General features: G+C 34.6%; 1 protein-coding gene and 1 long non-coding RNA gene across 2 annotated transcripts; one reads left to right on the top strand and one right to left on the bottom strand.

The window, feature by feature from the left end:
- The first annotated feature begins 14,891 nt into the window (after positions 1-14,891).
- On the top strand, positions 14,892-16,529 carry LOC145052717 (NADH-ubiquinone oxidoreductase B18 subunit). The gene is made up of 2 exons (XM_079000580.1): positions 14,892-15,313; positions 16,272-16,529. The coding sequence occupies exon 1, from the start codon at positions 14,988-14,990 to the stop codon at positions 15,279-15,281; it is 294 nt and encodes a 97-aa protein (XP_078856706.1). The 5' UTR covers positions 14,892-14,987; the 3' UTR covers positions 15,282-15,313; positions 16,272-16,529.
- A 6,573-nt stretch (positions 16,530-23,102) lies between these two features.
- LOC145050854 (uncharacterized) lies at positions 23,103-24,475 on the bottom strand. The gene is made up of 3 exons (XR_013683437.1): positions 24,224-24,475; positions 23,939-23,989; positions 23,103-23,307 (listed from the first exon to the last, which is right to left on the bottom strand). It is a non-coding gene; the product is annotated as an uncharacterized LOC145050854 (long non-coding RNA).
- Positions 24,476-26,031: the final 1,556 nt, after the last annotated feature.

Raw genomic sequence — 26,031 nt, 5'->3', positions numbered from 1 at the left:
GAGGCGGGTCGGGGACCCCTCGCACGCATATTATCCCCAACCGATTAATAGAGTTATCGAGGCCTTCGTGTCCTCTTACTCTTCGGATGTGGGACGACACATAGTCAGGGCGGCTGGATAACGTGATTTGTACGAACGACGCCTTTGGGATCGTTAGTACTACTATGAACTGGGCGTTTGTGTAATGCGGGTTTGTAGTAAATAATCATGCTCAAAAATAATCCAACGTCGCCTGGGAATGACACTCCTATCTTTGTAATGGTTTCAACGCAACTTAACGGTTTTCAAAGGATTAGGAAAACATCGGGTTTTCCTAGGTTTTTCAAACACATCGGATTCGAAACGCTCCTAATTTTTAATAAACAATTTTCACAAGTACAGAAACAAACAGGCATACCTATGGATCTTCACAAACATTTTCGAAAGTTTTCATTTCAGAAAATATCGGATTTTCTGGTGGTTTTCAATCAATACAAACATTGGATTTCAAACATTACTTATGAACTCACCAACATTTCATATGTTGACGTTTTTCAAAATACTTGTATTCTCAGGGAACCAGTGAATCAAGGGAAATCATATTCAGTGACGGTTGCAGTCTATCTATGTATGAATTGAACAATTTAATTTTTGGGAATGTAATGTTTAACCAATGAATTTCATGTAAACGCTACTGGTTGTACTGTATTGATGAATGGTGACGAATGTTGTTATGTTTCATATATATTCAATGTTATGGTATACAATTGAGTCACGACAGCCCCCGGACGTTTCCGTCGTCTGGTTCGGGGGTGTGACAAGAACAGTCAAATTATTCGAACGGGCCATAGTCGTTCATATGTTGGAAGTAGGTATGAGTAAAGACTGTCGTGAATTGGTTTGTGGATTGTCTAAAGAGTATTAGACATAAGCAAATGTTTGCTGCAACGTTCATGAGTGCTTATGAATATGATTTGAGCATTGGATTAAACCCACGCTCACTTGGATCACTCCATGAATTGTATCACGAGTGATTGGTGAGACGATAACATCTTATATTCTTGAAACCAAGATGTGTGAGTTGTATCTTGCAAATCGATTGCACATTGATAATATGTAAACGCACCAGTAACTTGGTGTTATAAAACATATTGTTGTGTGTGATTCGGTGAGTGAGTGCAAGCGACCATTGAATCAAAGTTTATCTGTTCCTTTTATCCAAAGTAGGATAAAAGCGATATCTTTAGGGCCCTCGATGATTTAGTGATGACAAACGTAAATGCTCGGCCGGGCTAGGGCTAATTTGATTTGTTCAATTAGTCAGTCGTCATAAATCGGAAGTCGAGAAATAGTACAGAGAGAATGATTAGAAATCATGTCTCATACGATATCTAGAATGGAGGAATATATGATCCCTTATCGAAAGGACACGCGTATCTGATAGGATCAGAGTTGACAGCGGCTTTGGAAAGCTACGATTGTAGATCAGGATCTGAAGTCATACGCAGAATAGTTATTAGACTTATCCAAGTGGGAGACTGTTGGATTAGTGTCTAAGACCATAACTATTTTGGTATGTACTTGACCCGATGGTGCATGGTCCTTTTGGGTTGCCTTCACCAAAGCAACTTGATAGGATGAATTATGGAGAGAAAGGATTAAATATGATTTATTAATATATTATGAGAATAATATATTAAAGGAGAAATCATATTGTTTAATTAATATTAGTCAAGAATTAATTGGTAATTAGTTTTGTGACTAAAAGAGATTAATTAAACTTAAGGGACTGGAATTGTAATTATAAGATAATTGCAATTGGGCCATGGATTGCCTTATATTATAACATTGGACGAATTCTATGGGGAAACCCATTGGAAATCGTCCAAGGCCTTTAAGGAAAGGAGTCCATTGGTTGCTTAGGGCTTAAGCATCCAAATTAGGGTTTCCTTATTGGACAACCCTAATAGCCTCACTATATATATAACTCTTATGCTCCAAAAACGTGGTGAACTTGTTCTCTAGGGTTTCCACACGTTTTGGGCAGCCTCCTTCTCTTCTCCTCTTCATCCTCTTGCTCTTGGTGTTTGTGAACCATTAGAGGAGTGACATTTGTGACTCTAAGCTTTCTAAAGTCAATACAAGAAGGATTTGAGATTGTTATTGCTACATAACAATCAAGGTATGATCTAAACCCTAATTTATATGTTATATTGATTATCATATTCTAGATCTAGGGTTTATAGTCTTGGATAAATTGCATGTACAATAGAGAAACCTAGATCCAAGCATTAGGGTTTGTATGAGCACATAGGATGTTCTTATGACCAAAACCCATCACATTTGATGGATGTTTTATTTGGAAATCGATATTTAGAGTATAGATTGGGTGTTTGATTGATTGCAAATCTCGAAGTTTGATGATGAACGGATGAACAACAGTGTATTTCGATTTGGAGGGTCAAACCATAGAAAATCAAAATTAGGGCAAAATTGGATCATCAAGCGAATGTAATTGGAAACAAAGACAAAATTGAAACAAATGTGACCATGGTTATAAGATGTCTCTCGGAATCGAGATGAATCTTTTTTCTCAGAACTGTTTCAAAATTATGATGTCCGATAATGTCAATCTGAACGAGATGGAATGGTTTTTGTGTGTCTGTTCGCTTTTGCAGGTCAAAATTGGTATTGCAAAATATTTGGTGCGAGTGAACTCACTGCGAACGAATCAATCTCACTGGGATGAACAATAGTCAAAATCGAAAAGTCAAAATTTGACTGTGATTCACATCAGGGTCATGAACGATTGATTTGGAATGATTGTCCTTACCTGCGAACATTATCAGATTCGTAGCCCCCTCAAACATCAGAAAAAGCGAACCTCCGCTTGGATTCATAGTTTTCATACATTCGCTTTGGGGTATAATCAACGAACTTGGAACGAACTTGGGTTCGTGTGATTATGCTTGAAACGAAAGAAGGGAGGACAGAAAACGAACCTTGTGCTCGAAGCGAAAGTGCAAATCGGCGTCGTTTGGATTCGTGTTCATATCTTCAAGTTACGAAGTGGAGCTGTATCATACGCTAAATGGGGGGAAGATAACTCAAAGTTTCATTTTTGGTCCCTACAACTTTAGCGTTTTGACCATTCCGGTCCTTATTACTTTCGCATCTTGACAGTTTTGATACAAATTCCGGATTCGTCACAAATCAAAGAGAAAATGATGCAGAATTACCATTTCAGCCCTTGTCTTTCAGCAAGTGATAGTTTCTGCCCAATATTCAGAAAATTTTGCAAATTTGAGGGCTGGTGAACAGTTTTGGATTTTTTAACGCACATTTTTTTCGTGAACAGAAAATTAAGGATTCCATCAAGTCTTGGCAGTTTGGAAAGTCGTTTTTCGCAATAAAGTCAAAAATTTCCGACTATTTCGGATTTTAAACTTCATTGTTTATATCATTTTGTTGCGAGGGAGCATAGTAATTATTTATCCATTCAAGATCATTCTCATGACCATTTGAAGACTTTATAATCACATTTATTATTATAAATCGGGGGAGAATTTGGTATGGCCATTCGAAATTGAATTTGTGACTTTTCAAATTTGATGATTTTTTATAAAGCTTGTGGTAGAATTATGAAGGTAGCTTTTATAGTAGCACTTCTTCATCGAGCTCTTCTAAATCTTTTACAAAGAAATATCCTTTATAGTAGCAGTTCTTCATCGAGCTCTTCTAAGGACTTGTTATATCTCCGAATTCTATTATTTTCTCGATTAAGTGGCGTGATGAATCTTAAAATTTAGGTTGTTACATGATAATTTTTGGTGGCTTATATCATTAGCTTATTTGAAGATCATTGTGACTTGGAGGGGGAGTTCTTCAAAGACAAGAAGTGATTCGGTTTCTTAATTCTGAAATAGGTTTTTATGGCGGGTTTGGCTTTATTGAAGATCTTTGGGATTACATCAGAAAATGAAGTTTAAAAACATTACTTCATTGCTTGGTTTTTATATATATCCTAGAACCGTGGTTAAAGACTATTGAAGAATCAAGATTCGTGGATTGCTTCAAATATTCCTCGTTGCAAGATCATTTCTTATTTGCTAGATGTTTGTTTTGGAAGTTGAAGCATTGTCATCCATTCCATACTTTGAGGGGGAGATTGTAGGGTTTCAAAGTAATCCTTGGATGATGGCAATGGGCCCCCTTGATGAAGTGTAGGTTAAAAGCCCAAGACTTTGTCTTTTTCCCTATAAATAGTCATGTATTATTCATTATTAGGGTTAAGAGTGAGGCAAAATTTAGCCGCCACGTTGTGAGGTTTCTTATGTAGTGTTAGATTCTTTACTATATGCTGAAAGTGTAATTTATTCCTCATGTTTTGAATAAATCGAGTGATCATTCGACATATCTTATTTCTGCATCTTGTTTATCAAATCACAATTAGGGTTTTAATCCCAACAATGTCTTCATGTTTGGTAGCCTGGTGAGAACTATAACGACCCAATTTTTCAAAAGAAAATTTTCATTTTGGATTAACCAAAATACTTTCCAAACACCATGAAACCCCAATTACAATTGTTTTCAAAATCCTTATCAAATACAATTTTATTTCAATTCATCAGAGTGTCCCATAAAAACGTCGGTGAGAGAGTGCACGTTGCGCCATCAAGCCTTGCCCTTGCCCTTGCGCTCGGATGTACCTGAAACAAATCCATAAACTGTAAGCTAATACTTAGTGAGTTCCCCAGAGCATACCCTACACACAATCCACATAACACATATCACATTAGCAATAAAGCTACATATATCACATAAGCCATGCATACAACATATAAGAAAGCCCTGGAAACCCTCCAGGGTCTTACACCTAGTGCCACTGGAACCCCTACGTGGTCTTACTATCTACCATGGGAACCCCCACATGGTCTTCCTGCCATGGGAACCCCCACATGGTCTTTTTGCCATGGAAACCCCCACATGGTCTTCCTACCAAGCAAATATCATGCAACTAATCATGCAAATATACTAGGATGCCATGGAAACCCTCCAAGGTCTTATACCAAATGCTACGGGAACCCCCACGTGGTCTTAGCCTACTGCCACGGGAACCCTCAGGGGTCTTCCATACAATGCCATACTAACATAACACATAATCAATCGACAATCCACATATTATAAAATAGGCCGGACTTGGTGCCTAGAACCATTGGTTTGGTGAGAAGACTCACCTCTCGTGAATGTAGAACTGACAAGCTAAGATTAGCTAATCTCCCATGTGCTGCTCCAACTCAACTGCCTATAATTATCATGTGATCAACTTGTCAAAATCCCATAAACACCCTTAAAGTTAGCCCTAGTCAACAGTCAAGGTCAACAGTCCATGTTGACCTTCACTCGTCGAGTGAATCTCACAAATCGTTGAGTTTTCTGAGTAATTCCTCCACTCACCGAGTTACCTGTGTAACTTGTCGAGTCCCTCCATGTCCATAAAACTGAACACTCATGAACACCGAAAACTTATGACAACTGAAAACTTGTGAAATCAAAAACTCATGACAACTGAAAATTCATGAAGCCAAAAACTCATGAAAACCGAAAAATCATGAAACTGAAAACTCACTTAAAAGACCCGAAAACGGGTAAACCCTACTCAACTCGTCAAGTCAACAAAGGGACTCGACGAGTTCCTTCAGTCTCCTTCAAGTTCGGCCCTTTTCAGTGGGATATAGGGTCCCAAACTTCAGATCCAAACTCTCCTAGTGCAGATACCACGTAAAGTTGCAAACTTTACGTGCATGCAAGGTCCTCTAAGGCTATAACTTCAAAACAAGGTCTGGAGACTTATTCCCACTCCAAAAGATGCATATGTTGTTAGTCTCAAATGGGCATTTCGTAAAAATGTTAGAAAAAGAAGGCAACGTCATACGAAACAAGGCACGATTGGTTGTCAAGGGGTACTTCGAGGAAGAATGCATCGACTATGAAGAAACCTTCACACCAGTTGCAAGGCTAGAATCTGTTTGTATATTCTTAGCTTATGCAGCACACAAGAACTTTGAAGTATACCAGATGGATGTCAAATGTGTATTTTTAAAAAGGGAACTTGAAGAGACAGTGTATATGGAACAACCACCTAGGTTTATAAACGAAAAATATCCTAACCACTGCTATATTATGGAAAAAGTGGTCTATGGTCTGAAGCAAGCTCCAAGAGCCTGGTACGAAACTCTTACTCGTTTTTTAAAACAAGCTAAGTTTAAATAAGGTTCGGTCAACCCAACCTTCTTTCGCAAGAAAGAGGGTGACCACTTGATGATCGTCTAAATCTACATTGATGACATCATTTTCGGTTCAACGAACCCAAGCTTAACTGCTGAGTTCCGAAAATTCATGGAAACAAAGTTTGATATGAGCTCCATGGGTCCGATTAACTTTTTCCTTGGCTTGAACATAAGGCAGAGTCAGGAAGGAATCTTCATAAATCAGGAAGCTTATACGAAGACCTTTCTTGCTAAGTTTGGAATGGTGTGAGACTCAAATGTGAAGGTTCCAATGGAATTTTCGGAGCGAAACTAACTCCATCTCTGGAAAAACCGGCTGCAGATATGACACTTTATCGTCAAATGATATGTTCACTAATGTATCTAACTTCTAGTCTACCAAATATCATGTTTTCCGTTTGTTATTGTGCAAGGTTTCAAGCTAATCCTCGAGAACCTCACATGATCGCTGTCAAGAACATATTCAAGTATCTTAAATGAACATCTTCACTTGGAATACGGTACCCCTTAGAGTCTGGTTTCTTTGTGCAAGCATTTTCGGATGCTGATCTTGGAGGAAGCGGGTTAGATAGAAAGAGTACAAATGGAGGATGCCAATTTCTTGAGGGCAAACTTGTCAGTTGGCAATCCAAAAAGCAAACTTGTGTTTCCTTATCAACAATAGAAGCCGAGTACATTGATGTTTCCTCTTGCACTTCCCAGGTCATATGGACTCAAAGTCAACTTCGTGATTATGGCCTAAACATGAAATGCATCCCACTATATTATGACTCCAAAAGTGTCATTCTCATTTGTCACAACCCGGTGCAACACTCAAAGACAAAACATATAGCACTGAGGTATCATTTCATCAAAGGTCATGTGGAAGATGGTAATGTTGAGATGCATTTTGTTAGATCTACTGATCAATTAACTGATAGTTTCACAAAAGCACTACCGAAATCTACATTCAATCATATTCTTCAAGGCTTGGGAATGATGGAAGCTGAATCAGTTCCAAAACCACTTTCGCTTTCAAAGTGACTCTTTTGCTTTTAGTTACACCTTCACTTTCGCAGTCATCTTTTGTCCTGCGAATCGGTGTGAACGCTCGCAATAATTTGCAGTCCTGTTTTATCTTGCGAAAGTTTGGAGTGTCTCACAATCAACTGTTCACTCATGGTTTGGAGCTTTTTATATCCTTTTGTATATTATGTATTTATTTTCAAAATAAAAAAATATTTTATTTGGTTCTGTTTTAATATATTTGTTTCTGTTTTAATATATATATTTTTTAGAAAAATCGAAAATCCAAAAATATTTCATTTATTTTTTTGTTTCTTTTCAAAAAAAAAAAAACAAAATTACAAAATACTTTCTTTAATTTCTTCTCGTTTATTTTACTTATCTCAAAATACCAAAAATATTGGATAATTGAGCAGGTTTCATGTCAAGAATCTTGGTGATCTCAATTACAAATGATGGGGCAGGTATAAGCTTTCTTATCTATGTACTAGTTAAGTGTCCCTAGAAGCATGTTGTCTGAAGCCTCAATGACTCTACGTTGAAGCCTTAATGATTCGATAACACGAATCGTTTCTTCCCAATTAGGTTGTTCATTCACATAAGTCTCGAGCTACCTTACTCTTCTCATTATGAGTTAAGAGTTCGCTGCTTGGTTACTTTTGCATAGCAGAGGTACACTATTTTCTTTGGAACCACATCATACTCTTCTCCATTACTTTCGAATTCACTAATTTAACCCTCAAGACTCTCAGATTTTACCACTGAGGTTTATGGTTACACAACTTCTGTGTTTATGATCTTCAATTCGTTATCACCACGAATTGAGTGAAACCCAAAATCCAACACACTTATATGAATTGACGGTGAACAATATACATGTTCTAGACTTTTCACCAATGAATTAACGAAACTCCACTTTCATGGTATGTACCAAGAAATCTCTTCTTCTTTTGCGAGATCTTAATGAAATGTTCTAGACCTAAGACATTTCTACCGAATAGATCCAATTTTTATTTTTTTTAGATTTCTTTGTGAATCCCTGTCACTTAAAATAATTCCAAAGCTTACTTGTTCAATTGACTACACTGGTCAAACAAGTACTTCATTCGAACTTTCGGACTTATATCAAGTTTCGTAGTTTCGTTGGAGATAGAACCACCCAATAAAACCTTTTAAAAGATACCTTTCACTGTTTCTTAACAAACAAGTGATCGTAGTTCAACGGGGAACCACACAGACAATCTTAGTCTCTTTTGACTTCGAGGAAGAGATCATTGCCTGGGATCCACTGTTTTGTGTCTTCAACAAGTCATCACTGAAACCCCACATATATGTTTTGCTTTATTTCTTTATCTTTAGCACACTCTCACACAAGATTTTCCAAAAGTCTGGTTTGTGGTACTCACATTTATTTTCAGTTTCGCAGTTTAACTAGAATTTACTTAAAAGCGAAAGTTCGTATATACATACGAATGGTGGTACGTAACTCAAATGTGAAAGGGAGTAATTGAAGCAGCAATCCTAATGTATAAGATTTCAAATAGGCACGTGAAATTTGAAACTACACCTGATTTTCCGCCTCCTGACACCTTTTTTTGGCGTAACAGTTGTCACATCACGTCTTTTTAGGAAAAGTTTCAGAGGATAAAACGCAATCGTCACTCTATTTTCTCTCTCCTAGTTAATGGTATAAAGGGTTTTTCGACGATTCATCGTTCCTCAACATTGTCAAAAGATTTCAAAAAACCCTCAGGCGATTTTTCTCTACTGTTCATCATCTTCTACAACAAGCTTCCATGGCTGACTTTTCAGGAACCCCTTCTGTTCAAGGTCAATCAGCACAGTCGTCACTTCTTACAATCAAGCCCAATCAAAACTTGATTCTCGATCTTGATCCTCTCAAGTATGACAATTTCTTGCTACCCATTGTCGAGTGCTTGAAATATTCTCATTTGGTCAAAGTTATGACTACATCAGAGATTGTTTCGATGTCTCTCTTATCAAAAGCCTATTCGTCTGCTTGCTATATCAAAGAGGAACAAAGAACTACCTTTGAAGTTCACAACAGGAAAACCTCAATCACCAAGTCCTAATTTTGCTACTTACTAGGGCTCACTCACAATGATGATATGGTTGACCCTGATTCCATCTCTATCGCAACCATCATGGAGATGTTTTACCAAATGGGGTACAAAGAAACCCTTACTACCATCTCTAAATTCAGGAAACACAATCTGCCACCTCAATGGAATGGGCTTTTTACCCTATTGTTCAAAAGTTTTTCTGAGCTTCTGACTGGATCAGATTGTGTCGGTAAGTTATTCATGGCCATCATGTATGGGATCTACACAGGGGTCAACATTGATTTTGGGGCTGTTCTTTGGGTTCAATTGGTCGAAAGTACCCGTTCTACAAACCAACACAATGAAATTTTCTGTGCTCACTTCTGGACAATCATCATTCAAAGGGCAATTGAAAAGCTCCAGATTTCGGTGATGCAAGATTCTTTCATGTTTTCCATTTCAATCTTCCACACTACAAACACCATTCTTGCAGACAACTCAAAGTTCTCATTTGTTGGCTCCAATCCTGAAGCCATATTTCGGGATGTCCCTGTAGCAAGCAAGATTCTTGAAGCCTACAGAAAACTTCCAGTTTCAGGCTTTCGTCCTTTAACTCCTGAGATGCAATCGATCATCGATGAAGATGACAAACCAAAGAAAGGAGGATAGAAAGGATGTAAGAAAGGAGAAAATAAACAATGTGCTCCAAAGGGTCTGTCTGAACCCACTCAAACCCCCAAGAAATGAAAAGCACACGCTGGATCATCTGCACCAGAAGCAACTCCTACAAAGAAGCGAAAGGTAAAGAAGCCGGCTCGCAAGCCGAGATCTCCAACTCCTAGTGAAAGCGAAGGTTCGCAGTCTGCCACTCACTCTAATGTTCGCATTGAAGAAGGTGAGCTAGCACAACACGAAGACACTGCAATAACTTCGCATCCTGAGGTTTCTCAGCCCATTTCTACCAATCCTGAGGTAACCATTGAGATTCCTGTCTCAGTTCCTATTACCAATGATTTCGTTGAAAATGTCTCTATTCCTTCTCCCACTGCTGCTATTTTAACACCTATGTCCATTGCCCCATGCCCACCTGTTTCTTTGGGCGTTTCGCAATCCCCACCTCCTATTTTCACTAATTCCACTACCACACCAACGACCACTGTTGAGCCTCCTGTTACTGTCAACGCATCTGATGCGGGGGCAGGAGCTTCATGTTTTGCAAATGGTCATTCCACACCTCCCATTTCTCCTCTTCGCTAAAATGACCCATACATGATTTACGGTGATGATGACGACTTCGTAGGATTCACCTACAGTCCATTTAACATCAGGACTGAAAGTGATGACGAAGCTCCCGTCACAAGAGGGCAACTCAAGGCGATTCATGAAAAACTGGATTCGTTGCTTCAAGCTTCAAAGGCATCATCTAGCGATGATTACTCGCAAGAGACAATCAAATCCCTTCTTGAGACCCTTATGAAAGAGCACTCCGCCAACCTTGAAAAGATGAACAAGGTGGTAGATGCTTCTGCTACTATTTGCAACAACACGACCGAAAAAGTCGATAAACTAATTAATGCACGGGTATTCATGGAGAAGTTCTAGAGCTCCTTTGTGTCCAATACATCGAAGGCTAATGAAGTCATTTCTAGCCTAGGCTCAACCCTTAAAACAGAGAAGGCGAAACTTCAAGAGGTTCGCACGGGTCTTTCAACTGACCATGCTGAGTTCAGTTCATCCATTTTGTCGAAGATCTCTAAGCTTCAGGATGACTTAGCCATGGAGAGCAAAATCATGGATGCTCTTTCCGTAAAGACTGAAAAGGTGAAAGTCTTGACGGTCAAGTTGGAAAATGATGAAAAACGAGTCAATGATCTACTATCTGAGAAAGCAGCTATGAAGAGTTGTATAACTGATGTAAATGGCCTGCTTTCGGATATTATTGAGACTCGTGACTTAATGATCCCAATCACGGTTAATAAGCATCTTTCTGAGAAACTCAGGCCCGTCTTTGCCATGCTTCATAGACTGGAAGGTGTTTTGAAATCTAAATCTATTCCGAAACAAGGGGGATAAGGTGTGACTCAATCCAAGAAGGAAGACCCCAAACCTTTAGGAAAGCACTCTATCAAAAGCGAAACTGAGCCAAAAGTCAAAGAAAAACTTTTCAATGAAGAGCCAATTATTGACAACAACGAAGATGAAGAGCCTGATGCAAACGAGCTGAAAAGAAGAAATGAACATGAAGCTTAGAAGGATGAGCATCAAAGAATAATTCACGAGGCTGAAGCAAAAGAGAAAGTTGAGCGTGAAGCTCAGGTTACACTAGAAAGCCGAAAGGTCTTATTTCTAGTGTGGACTCAGAAGTGAATTCAAAATGAAGCTGTGGATATACCAAGTCAATATTGGCTGGAACCGGTTGTGTCATTCGATTTTCAGAATACACAAGATTCGCAGCCGGACCTCCCAATAACTCCGAAAGACTTCAGGTTTTGCTCCTTTGTGAAAGTAGCGAATGTTCCATCCACAGATAGCGGCACAGATCATTTACTCTTCTTGTTTTATCTCAAGCATATGAATCCACAATACGAAACGTGGAGTGCCAACAAGATTACAACAGTGAAGGTTACTAGTCCAATCGAAACCAATAGCTTCCCAAAATGCGAAGTTCAAGGTTGTGAGAGGTTCGTCCAGTTAGGTCCAGGAATTCACTCTCGCAGATCTGCCTTGCCTCAATCCTTATGACTAGATCATGCTTTATAATTTATTGCTGAGAGATGGACAAAAATATGAGCCCGTTATTGCTCACCTTAAACAGATGTTAGTTTCGTATATTAAAGAGGTAGGCAAAATGGATGTGGAAATTGCTGCCCTACTACGAAGGAAGCCCACTGTTCTCCCTAAAGAAGAGAAATTGAAGCCTGTGAAGATACAAAAGGAAGGATGGTATGTGGCCTTTAAGATGAGAGAACAAAATGATGTAGACTTTCATAAGGCTTGCTTCTTTCTCGCTGATAAGCATCTTTTCACTACTTCTTGCCTAGAGTATGTTTTGGACATGGTCAACAAGTATAAGGGTAACAACAAATGCGATAAGAAGTGCTTTTCAGATATAATTCTATGATACATCCATGTTCGCTAGGTTCTGCTGAGCGTCATTCCGAAGATTTTTGAAGTGCAAAAGCGAACTCAGCCTTGAAGGACTCTCACCTCATTTGACGTAGAGGGGGAGATTGTTGGGTATATGTGTTGCGTCAATGTGATTATCTGTTTAGTCCATTTTTGTAACTGGGCTAGTCCTGTCCACCCATCTTTTATTATTAGGGTTATAGTATTTAAGGTGCATGCATGCACTATATTTTGCAGCTATGGAAATTGTTTTGTAACCCTACACGCCTCCACTGAAGCAATTCTTTATCGAGTTCTTCTAAGGCTGTGGCTTATAATCATTAAGCACATTTTGATCTATTTGTCATGTTCATATTCTTTACCTGTTTGAATCTATTCGATCTAACTAGGATTCAATCCTATCATGATATGATACATGTTGAATTCATCAACGTTGGATACCAAAACCAAAAACACGTCTTTCATAGGATGACGAGGCAACCGACCATTGAAACCCTTCTATAACAGATATAAACGACATACACAGACCACATCATCGTCTGATAACTAGCAAAACAATCCATCATACACAATAATGACATCTTTAAATTTCATGGACTCAATCTTCTTAAATATAGGAAAGACATGTGATTAGAAGGCGATACTAGAATCTAAGGCACCGAAATATTCACCAAAATGGAAGTCGCTGACAAGAAAAAAATTCACTCTTCCCGAACGTCATCTCGTACTCCTTGATCTCAAAAACCATTTACTCTACTTTGCTTCGAGGAATCCTCACAATTTCTTTGCAAAACGCGTAATGTAAAAATCAAGGATCCCTCTCTACTCTGGTAGGAATATCTAACCACCTACCAAAACATGTCTTTCAGAACATAGCCTCGTGTGGCGACGATACCTGAGTCTCTGAAAAATATCCACAACAATGGTGAGTTTGCAAGATAGTGTAATAGAATCATCAAAAACCTTGTCATGCTGTAAAAAAAAACTTTTAAGGTAATTCAGGAGTGTAAAGGATGCTCCAGAACGAAAAGCGATAAGCATTCCAGACTTGTTCTTCGTGTTTCGAAATGGTTCTTTGCATTTTGAACATTCCGGAAATGTTCAAGATCACTTTTGTGTGTGCCGAAATACCAATTTTCGATGTACAATAACGTAAGATACTAACTAAACTAGTTTTGAATTAGTCCTAACACTAAATAACATTTTCTAAAACACTGTCTAGAACATGTTCTTTGTGTTTCAGAGTAATTATTTTACACCAATAATCTTAAAAGTAGACAACTATAAGTGAAAGAGTCAAGATCTTACCCGTAAAACTTCCAACTCTTCGTAATCGATTATTGTATCTTCTTTGTATTTTTAGTTCGAAATGTGTAGATGAGATACAATCCAAAATATGATTTTGTACAAACTAGTCCGAATCTTTTCAAAATAGGTCGTAATGGGTATTCCGGAACCTGTCGAAATAGGTTAAAATTGTCTTCGGAATGATCCATTCCGGAGAAAAATGATTATTTTGCAAAAAACAAAAACTTGGTTATTTTTTTTTTATAAAAATCAATACAAAAGTGGTTAGTTTACTTAATTTCTCGGTTTTTTTAGTTTGAAAAATTTTATAAGAACACTCACGATGTCTAACCTCTACTCACTAGATCAAAACAAATGTTAAAATCAAAATAAGAGATTAAGAGAGAGAATTAGTGGTGTACATATATCATAATCTCATATGATAGGAGGATAATTAAGAATAAAAGATAGACAAATATTTAATTTTTAAAAGAAAAATGCTTTAACGAAAAAAGTTTATAGCAAGTGATTCATATCTTATATAACGTTGATATGAAATATGAAATATATGTCGATGCATATGATGAAAATATCCACAATAATAATGAGAAAATATCCACAATAATAATGAGAGAATTCACAAGGACTAATACGTGACATTGTAGAATAAGCTTAAACATTTTGACATTTTGATTTATCAAATTCATTATTAATGTTGGAAACCCAAATGCATCACTTAGGATAGAAAAACTTCTTTTATGTATTCGGTTGGATAAACTTACTTTTAATAACATAATTATGTTTGATATAAGTTGCATTGGTGGTATTTGAGATAAGTTTATCAAAATAAACCGTAAGAAATTTATGGACTTCGAAATGCTAATCTGAATGAACTACATGCTGTAACTTTTTTTTTTTTTTTTTTTATTGAAAAATAGTTCGATTTTTTTTTTTTGACAAATGCAAAAAATTCATTTACCAATATTCTACAAAAACATTTGGTATTGTTTGATTATCCCAAGACTGTATACTTCTTTTTTAGCCCTTCATCAAGATGGGTCGCTTAGTACTACTTTGGGCCTGTGAATCTGATCCAGTATTCCAGTTGGGGCCTGGGGGAGGTGGACGTGAGTAGGAGCAGCTCCATTCGTATCAACAGTTCAACAGACACCAGGGCGTTGTTGTTCTTCGCTAGGGAAAGAAAGACTCGGAGCGATCTTCATACAACAATCTGCAAATGGAGGTAGAAGGATCATCGAAGCCAATGATCGCAACACGACAAGAAATGGTGGAAGCGAAGGTGCCCTTGGCCTATAGAGACCAGTGCGCACACTTGCTCATTCCACTCAACAAGTGCCGGCAATCCGAGTTTTACCTGCCATGGAAGTGCGAGGACGAGCGCCACACTTATGAGAAGTGCGAGTATGAACTCGTGATGGAAAGGATGATCCAGATGCAGAAACTGAAACAATCTAACAAGCAGGGGCAGGGCAATTCCATCCCTCTTATCCCCAAAACTGCCAACGCTTAATAGATCCAACCCCAATCGCATCGTTCTTCGAGGTTAGTTCTTTCGTTTCTATTTCTAATCTCTAAAAGTTTTGACTGATGATTAGGTTTGTTGATTTAGATTTCATTTTAGGGTTTTTCGATCTAGGGCACTGTTCAATTTGAATTTTAGGTTACGAATTCGTTAGATTCTGTTGGCTAAAAATCTCTCCATGGTTTTTTGAGTTCATTAGAAGAGGGTTTGGCTGAAAATTTGATGAAAATTATGTTTTAGTGAAGGATCTAGGGCTATGTTCAGTTTGAATTTTATGCTCTAGGGAAAACCTAATGACACCTAATGAAAAACTAAAGGACCTTAATGGCTCTAGACACCCAATCTAAAGACCTTCTTTTAGCATATACCATTAGTGTAAGTTTCTCTTCATTTCCCTCCCTAAATTATGTTGGGAACATACTGTAACTTAATGACTGTTTTTATGTGTAAAATTTGAAGTTCAATGTTAGAAGAATTTGTGTTATAGTGTAAGAAAGGAACTTAAATAACAAAATGAAAGAAAAGTTATACTCAAAGAACAAAGAGACTTTGAGCAAAAGAAACAAAGTGGAAGAACAATGGAAGAAAAAAAACCATTTCAAAGAAGAAAAGATAAGAAAATGAAGCTCTTAGAATGGCATCTCTCCAACACATTTAGTATTTCATAGGGCAAACATGCATCGGAATACATTTGTATAATCATCTTAAAGTTTACCACTTTACAAAACACAAATTTTAAGCAAAAAATGGCGTAAGAATTACATGATAGATTCACACAATCAGATAAAAAACTCTTAGCTACTTCTGTTTTACCACAATAATCAATCTTGGAGTTCACACATATCTTATTCTCTGAAGATAAGATGTATCATTAAATCATGATTTGAATCATTTCACACATATCTTATGGATTTTTTATTTAAAAAATCTTGTTATTTTAATAATCTGAAATGCTAATACATACTCAAATTCTTACAGGGTTCATAAAACCACAAAAAAACTTGGAGTTCTAGTGATTGACGATGCTGTTGGTTGGGAATTTTCTTTGTTTTTAAATGAATTCAGCTTGAAATGACTCAAATTTATAAAAAAAAAACTGTTTTATTATGTCCTGTTTGAAATGATTGATAATAAACATTTTTATTTGTTTCTGAATGGATTTGTCATTCAAATGAATCTTGTTTGATGTTCAACATTTCCGCATTCCTTAATAAAATTAGTAGAGTGTTTTTTGTTTGTGATGGTGGGAAAAATGTGTAAGTGGGTGAATGGGTAATGATGTTTTTGTATAGAGTAAATTACACGAATGGTCCCTATGGTTTATGATAATTTACGTGTTTGGTCCCTAACTTATTTTTTTAACTTGGAAGGTCCCTGTTGTTTGTTTTTGTTACGCGTTTGGTCCCTGTCTTACCTAAAAGACTATTTTGTCCTTGATTTTTTAATTTATTTAAATAAATACGCCCACAACCTCATCTCCTCACCTTACCTTACCTACCCCATCATTTTTCTCTATTTAAATAATAACATTTTTAGGTAAGATAGGGACCAAGTGTGTAATGAAAACAAATAGTAAGGAGCAAGCGCGTGACAAAAACAAATAGTAGAGACCTTCTGAGTTAAAAAAATAAGTTAGGGACCAAACACGCAAATTACCCCAAACCATAAGGACCATTAGTGTAATTTACTCTTTTGTATAATATATGAACAGACTAAGCTGTTTGATATGCCTCTTACATGGTTTGACCCAGTCAGAGAGTTTGATAACTCTAGACTAAGGAGCTCTATGATATGCCTCTTATTGGGTCTGACTCAGTCAGATTTATACTGTTTGATAACTCTAGACTAAGGAGTTGTTTGATATGCCTCTTACAGGGCTTGTTGGGTCTGACTCAGTCAAATTCATTCTGTTTGATAATTTTGATATGCCTCTAATTTGGTCGGATTTAAGGTTATATATTGCTCGGTTACATATGATTTAATCAACAACTATCAAACATCATCTAAATAACAATTTTGCTCATTTTAAAAAAAAATCAAAATAAATTTCATAATATATATCAGTTTCAATAATACTCATGGGTTGCAACTTGCAAAATGAGAGGAGTTAGGAGGGGAAAAAGGCATTTGTGTATACTGTTAGTGTCTAAATATGTTAAGCCATGTTTTTTTTAGCTTAATCTATTAAGCCATCCTTGATAATATCTATATACAATTGTTGAGATTAAGTGTATACAGGTTGTTTGTTAGACTAAACGACGGTTTATCATAATATTTAGAAATGACTCTAGATAACAAATGATTATTCTTTTAAGAAGTGTTATTTATAATTTAAAATATACATTAAATATTTATTTGATATAAATGATGATAGTAATCACTAATCAAAGTTTTAAACTTGTAATCAATGGCGACAAGATTACTTTCTTAAACTGGATACAATATTAGTACTAATTTAGAAGGCATATTCTTACTTTATAGTTTTCTAAATGTGTTGTTATTTTCTTGAATATTCTTAAACATTGTTACTTTAATAACTAGTGTTTTTTGATTTATATTTGACGATAAAGTTAAATGTGTTTTTCATTAAAAATAAATAAATTCTTTTGGAAAAGGATTAATGATTTCTTTTGATTTCCTTAATAAATACTTCAAAATAAAAGAAGAAAAAGGCCATCCCGTGAATGTTCCCATATATTGGTCTATCTGAAAAGGGAAAATAACTTAAAACCGTAAAATATTCAAAAAATACCATTGTTGTATTTTTAGAACAAAAAATACAATTAAAGTCTATTTTTTGTACACATAATACCAATGAAGTATACATGTGTTCAAATAAAACCTTGTATTAACCGGTTACCATAAATAAATGGAAAAATGACCTAAAAATGTAGTAAAGTTTATAAAATGTTCAAAAAATATCATTGTTTTTTTAGTATAAAAATATTATTAAAATATACTATTTGTACACAGAATACCAACGAAGTATACATTCTAGTACAAAAAATATCATTGAAGTTTAAAAAATGCTCAAAAAATACCATTGTTGTTTTTTCAGAGCACCTTTTGTTAACTTCGTTGTTTCCAGATTATGTGGAATATGGTTATTAGAGATCATTCATCGTCGTACAGTTCATACCAGTTGTGCATTCTTTTTCATTCCATCACTCAATCAATTTGTATCTAAATACAATCACAGAAAAACACATAACTAAGACTCCATCAATTAGAATGCAAGTTGTTCAAGCGCTCCAACACATATTCTTCTCTTTATACTTTAACTACAAATTGTCTTCAAATTAGCCACATGACTGAGTGTTCCTGGTCATTCATTTCTCACTGGCCCCGAAAAATTAAACGCAACTCCTACTTTATACATCTATATTTAGGAATTCTCATGACATAACATCACACTTGTTTATCCTTTGTGTCTCGCTTGTGCCGCAACACTAATGAACGACTAACCTTGATGTATAATATGAGTATCTATATAACATATATATGTTTTAGGTTTGAGGCATATAATATGATCGGGAAGCAAGAACGTTTAAATAAAGTTATTATCCACTTATTTCTCATGTTACTGTAAGAACGATCGAGTGAGAGAATGAAAGAGATTACACAACTATTGTGAGCTGATATAACGGTGCATGATATCCGGTGACTATGTTCTATATAATCTAAACACAACGAATTTAACAAAAAGTTTGTTATTTTTGAACATTTTGGAAACTTGGTTACGCTTTTAAGTCATTTTTCCGTTTTCTTGAAGTCACCGGTTACCACAAAGTTTTATTTGAACACCTATGTAGTTCGTTGGTATTCCGTGTACAAATAATAATTTTAATAATATTTTTTGTTTAAAAAAAACAATGATATTTTCTGAACATTTAATAACCGGTTAACCTATGGTTACCTATAATAGTCGGTTAAATGACATTTTGTGTACTAATAAAAACAATGTTATTTTTTGTACATTTTGAAAACTTCCTTACCTTTAAAAATCATTTTTTCATCTAAAATTTTATATTTATTACCATTTGGCAAAACATATAAGAATAATAAAAAGATAAAAAGTTCCTTTTTTTTAATAGCATATATAAACGACTTTAGAGTCAGACTAGTTTACATTTATCAATTCTTTGGAGTCATTGTATGAGTTAAATAAGTGAATGACTATTTAACCTTTTATAATGGCTAGATTTGGTGGTGAATGTTGAAAATCAAACATTTTAGATAAAATAGAATTTGTATGAGTATTCGAGTGGTTATTTGAGAGTTGTTGATTGAATTAAAGCTTGATTGTGTCAGACTCAACCTTTTATATCAGACCTAATACGTATATTATAAGCTATATGACAAATCAAAAATTTTTAACTGTGATATGAATGAAACAACCTTGATCTAACCAAGTCATATCTAACCTCTTCCTATAATCAATAGAAAAACATAGTCTAGATCTAACCAAATCATATCTAGCATCTTCCAATAATCAATTAAAAACATATTAAAGAGTCCTTAACTCTTTTAATATGTATTATCTATTTGCTATTTCATAAAATATTTGCATTCGTTCACGGGCTATTGATGTAAAAGTCTTTAGGTTTTCCAAGTTTTGTCAGTTCTGTCAATGTGACGATTTTTGGTGCGTTAATGCCTAATATTTAAAAAAAAATTATTCATTTTTTCCCTTTAACAAGTTTAACTTTCTACAACAGGTCACCCTTACGACTGTGGTGGTGATGACCTACTATATGCAAGAGTGACTTGTAGCACGTAACAAATGGCTGAAAGGGCAAAAATAAACATTATTTTTCCCAAATATCAGACATTAACGCACCAAAAATCGTCACAAGGACAAAACCGAAAAAACTTGAAAAACTTAAGGACTTTTATATCAATGGCCCATTCGTTAAATGCTAAAGACCATATGACAATTGTGATTATTCTTTTTGACTTGCAACAAAATGGCATAATTAAGCAATGTTTGTTTTCAAACGATAGTTTAACTCTACTTTGACAGCGTTAACTCCTAAAATGTTACAACTATGAACAATTATGGGAGGAATGGGTAGTGAAATATTAGCTTCCATCCACAATTTTGAGCAATTCGATCATATTATCACGTGAATTCAAAACACAATTCAATAGTAATACCAACAACAACATAAAATCGTAAAACCAGTAAATATGTTACGATAAAGATGTAGGAAGTTGCATAAAAATTGAAATGATATTTGTTATTTTAGAGCAATACGGCCCAACAATTAATTTTGTATAAATCATGATATCATGATATGACTAATATATGTCTCAATATCAAAAGACATTGTCCCAATTTCCGTAACACAATTTTCATTTTTAAAAGATAATATTTCGTAGGATGCCTTGTCCTTCTCAATCTGAAAAATACCTAAAATCATTTGTAATCAACTGGGTAATTACGAAGCTTAGTGATTCTCCAAGATACCATATATAATACTACATATACATGCAGAGAAACAATAGCTCATGACCTTTCGCCGATCCACCAATTGGCTCACGATATTTCGCTGGTCCACCAAGAATATAAATGTCTAGACTTATGACACACCTTCAATTTCGTCGTCAGCACGAGTCTATAGGCTCCCGACCTATCGTCGTTCTGCCATCAACCCCTCACTTAACCGTAATGAATAGCTCAAGTACAATAACATTTAAGCACTTAGAGACTATACTTTTGGCTCTAATCTACTAGCTCTTATATCCTAACATACATGTATATATATTATAACTAGCTGTTTACTCGCGCCAAGCGACGGGTGCAAATAGTTTTTCAGAAATTAGTTTTTTGAGGTGATTAGTTCTTTTGCGTTAGTTTACAACATCTAAACAATTGTCAACAAGAGCCGTGTTAGTATAAACGAAATCAATAAGAATTAAAAATAAAAAGTTGAGATTATTTACAAATGTACATGAACACATGATTGATTGTGCGTTACTAATCGTCTAATATTTTTTTATACACCACATTTGATGTATAAAAACTTCACTGTCATTGAATTGTTCGTTAGGATTCATTAATATTTTTGTATTGGCACATGATATCTTTATGGATAATGCCACATAAAGTTGGTCATTCGAAAAAACCGACTTGGAAGATAAATATCCACATTCGAAATTGTTTGCCAGTGAGCTTGGTAGAAATTGATTGTCATCGCGAAACATATTCGAAAACAGTTTATGTTTGGAAAAAAGTTTTCGGGTGATGATTAGTTGTATTTCGTCAAAGAGTTTCGTTTTGACGATGTTGTTGTACTCGCACAATGTAGTGTCAACAAATGGTTAAAGATAATTGCAACATATCGTAACATGGGTTTTCAAAATATCAGTCACCAAAAAACCTACAAACATTGCCATTTGTTGGTTGCAAACCATATTTTAGGATTGGTAAGCCGAATTTGTAGAATCTTTAATATATGTATTTTTAATTTTCGGGTTTTTGTTAATCATTTTAATAAAGTTTAACAGTAAATATTTGGCAAAAAAGTTAACAAATTAACGAATGAAAGCATAATGATATGAAAATGATTTCGTGGAACCATGTTTTAGAAAAAAGAATATCTAAGGTTATATCCATAAAAACCATTGTAATGTGATTTAAAATCGAAATAATATTTTATGGTTCTATTATCGAATTATTTGTTTATGATATAACTGCTAAGTATTTGTTTTTTTTTTCAAAAACCATTTTAAGTGTTTCCTATTATTGAATTGTAAAAAAACTATTAAAAAAATAAAAATATAACTTGCTAAAGTTTTTTTGTAAAATAATGCCGAGAAAACAATCGTAAATAAAACTCGATGGTTAACCCGGAACAATTTCGAACTATGTTGACATTTATAGAATTCAAAGTATTATGCTGTGGTTTTATTTCGAAAATAACATTTTTTTTTGTTGATTTTAATTTGTAAAGGTCATAAATAAAATCAATACACCCGATACAACTCTCTATTTAAATTCATGACTCCTATAGTATTCTAACTCAAATCCAATTCATGGTTTATATAAAGTGTTCAAAAAAACTGAAATAAAAATAGTGTTATCTAAATATATATTAGATTTAGGAATAATCATTTTACACAATTTGACACGATATTTGTTTCTTCCATTAAGTACAACTTTCTTGTGTCTGTTTTACTTAATAAGTTGGATTATGTTCTTATCACATGCAAGTGAATAATGAAAATCTACCAAAATATATATATTTATTTGAAGCTAATTCGAATATAGTTAACATTGACAAATTTAAATTATCAGGAACATATTGACGCTTTATTATTATCTAATCATTTTCACTGTCATTAAATTATTCTTTTGAAAGCACAAAGTCCTAAATATTGCATTGGTTCCTGATTTTATTCGAAATGCCTTTTTTGATTATAAGTATAGAATCAGTACATAAAAGACTACCCCTAAACTAAAGGACACATATGAAACTCTAATCACAAACCAAATCTTGTTTGACCCCTACATTGGTTGGAGTGTGATTGAAACCATAATCAGTCTTTGTAAGCCATTAAATGCTCTGATTTTGGGGTTAACTTTTGTTGTCACTGGTTTTGAAGAAGGGATGGTAGCCTATGATTGAACCAAATTAAAGGTAGCAGTCACTAAAAGGGGCAACATACTTTAATGACATACACAAAAAAGACATTATAATTTGAAATCACAAAAGGGTTTCTTTTTGGTGCAAACTAACTTTGAAATCACCTACCATGCAAAAACAAGTGGTCCAAAGAGTTAAATATATTTACATGAAGCTACAATAAAGAAGAGAAAATAAGATAATTTATGATTTTTTTAATATTATTTCTCCCAGGAACATGTCAAAAGTTATAGAAAACACTATTGCAACAACTTGAATAAAAACTTCTCTACATATATTGGAAAGGCCAGATGCTTAAAAACATGATATAACTTATAAAAGTTAACCAACCACATTTAAAGACATCCCATCCTTTTGTCCCAGATCTGTTAAATAGACTTAAATCACAAAAGCAGATATAGTAATCCGAAAAGAAGTTAGCATCTACAACAACTAGAAAATAAATTTTAATCCAAGTATATGAAATTAGCAAACATTTGAGTTTTTTGTAATTTCTTCAGAACCTACTATACAGTTTAATTGGAAATAAACCAACAATATGAAGAGGCGAATCAAGAAATATATCCAAGCAAGTATAAAAATTGGAGATGTACAAGCACAAAGTTCTATAGTAAATCAGAATATTTATACAATATAAGATTAACTTTTGAGATGTATTTACTGATTATCAATAGCTCACATGTTAACATGAGAAATCATTTGAGACTTATAAAAGTCTTCATGTCATTAGGTATTTCCCATCCGATGAATCATGATATTCTAAAAAAAATCCATAGTTCTATTGACTATCCTTTTACAAATATCATCCATAACCGACTATCTTGGAAAAAATCTTGGTTAATTATTTCTTTACCTCCTATATTAACACCTCTTAAAACCCATAATTATCAAAGACACATTACTAAAGTATTGGTAGGAAAAAGCCAAATTAAAAGAGAACATACCAAAGAAAAGATAGCTAATTCCGAAATTGATAAAATGGGTGTAGGTACTTACATGTTCAGATGTAGTGAAATCTTCTTTTTGTGATGATTTTTCTCCATAAAGCTGTAGAAGGGTAGACATGAATTAATTGAAGAAAAAAGAACCAACCCTAAGTATTCTAATAACAACTACTAAGAACCATCAACCAACTACAACATAAACTGGACACATACATAAATTTCAAGAAATCCACCCTCCCCTCTCCCTTAACTACATGTATTTCATGAAGATTTTGTCCAAATCAAGATAAACTACAAGCAATTAAAATATTAAAAAGACTTGACCATCAGAAGGTACCTTAACTGAAGAGTTATCCCAACAACTTATTTGCTTGATTTGGCATAGTTGGTGTCTTCAACCACTTGTGTAATAATATTTTCCTAATTTATGGTAAAACTAAATAAATAGGAATCAGAAAAAATTGAATAATAAAAGCCTTTAAGCATACTTGTTGGTACAACAAAAATACTCTAAGACCATTAGCTCGAACATACAACCCAGTTTATACTAATCTCAAAGTGGAATAATAATAGGATATGTATGTTTACAAAAGACTTACCTGAATGGGTTTTGCTTCTAGTAGGCTCTCTTTTTATTCTTGCTTTTAAAAAATCAAAGGGCCTCCCACATCTATAAAAATAACAACTGATTATTCAATCATTACAAAAAAGGCATAATAAAATAAACATGGGTACATAATAATTATAAAAAAGGCATAAAAAGATAAACACGGAGACATATAACAACTGTTAATAAGTTACAAACTTAGGAAAACTAACACATATGGTTTCCGAATGTGTAAAATCGCTAGCCAATCATCGAAAATGACGATGAGTAAGAAACCAAAACATATATCAAGATCGTTGTTCAGGTTTTTGCTTGAAATCAAATGATATCTCCTGTCCATAAAACATCAGCATCGACAGTGATGTTTAGGGCCTGAAATCGATATCAAGAGTAAGGTTTAGGGATAGAAATCATTTCTTACCTCAAATGTCAGTCGTAATATTTTAAAACGTGAAAGACAAAGAAAGAAAACACACAAAAACGACTTGAAACTCCTTACCCGATTATCCAAATCTGATGTTATTTATCACAAATAATTAGAATCATAGTAAGTTTATCAATATATTCAAAATTGAAAGTGATAATCAATAGTAAAGCCCATCCACATACTTAATTACTTGAACTTACTTAATGAAGGTGTTTGTGAGAGCTGTTCATGAAGCTAACTGGATGAATGAGATGTAAATAATCACTTATGACTCATACTTATCCGACTGGAGATGAATAACTCAATTAACACAACGATTGGAAGCTACAAAGGTTTACTGGTAACCTATAACAAACAGTACAAAACTATCATTAAACATTTATTAAAAATGAAAAACAAATATTCAAATCTATGAAGCCACATGGGATTACCGGTATAATGATTCTTACAGTTCAAAATCGCAAAATGAAATCAATAAATTGTGGATTTGTTCAACACTTTTATGGATATTTACAGCCCTAGACAGAGAAAGAAAGGGTGAGTATAGGTGGTTTTGGTGTGTGCGCCAATACATATAGAGAAAGAAACCTCAACCGTCTAACCGATGCCAAAGTCTTAAACTTCAAACTCGAAATTAAAAAAAAAATTATATCAAGAAAATCTTACCTTGATATTCATGACATCAAAAAAACAACGATATAAACGGATATCGTTCTTTTTGCATTTAGATTTCCCAACTTGATGGTTACTTTGGAATGGATACTTGTGGAATAACAATAGGGTCTGAAAGGCTATAGAGGCGACAACCAAAACAAACCCTAAATCGCAGTTGAAGAATGAGAATGGTTTATCGAATAAACCTTATCGAGGAAGGAATACGATATTTCATAATTGAATTTTACGTTATTTTTGGGTATGATTGACCGAGAAAGACACAGAGACATGGGATAAGGCTAGCCGCATAAAAAGGTTGTACATGGTGTTGTAGAAGTGTCTTGAAGTAACTTGAAGAAACATTTTGTTTTCTTCTTACCATGTCATTGTTGAAACTTTTTAGAGACATGGAGGTTGTTTGTCAACCTCCATACCTTGTCTCCCATGCTCCTTTTAT

This window comes from Lactuca serriola, chromosome 5, assembly GCF_051521515.1.
Source record: "Lactuca serriola cultivar US96UC23 chromosome 5, Lser_US96UC23_V15, whole genome shotgun sequence".
Lineage (NCBI taxonomy): Eukaryota > Viridiplantae > Streptophyta > Magnoliopsida > Asterales > Asteraceae > Lactuca > Lactuca serriola.
Note: the sequence above shows the minus strand (reverse complement) of the source record. Positions and strands in the feature narration are given on the sequence as shown.

Bases quoted from the DNA above. Each gene is read 5' to 3' on its own strand.
- LOC145052717 (XM_079000580.1), top strand. From the start codon at position 14,988: ATGGAGGTAGAAGGATCATCGAAGCCAATGATCGCAACACGACAAGAA.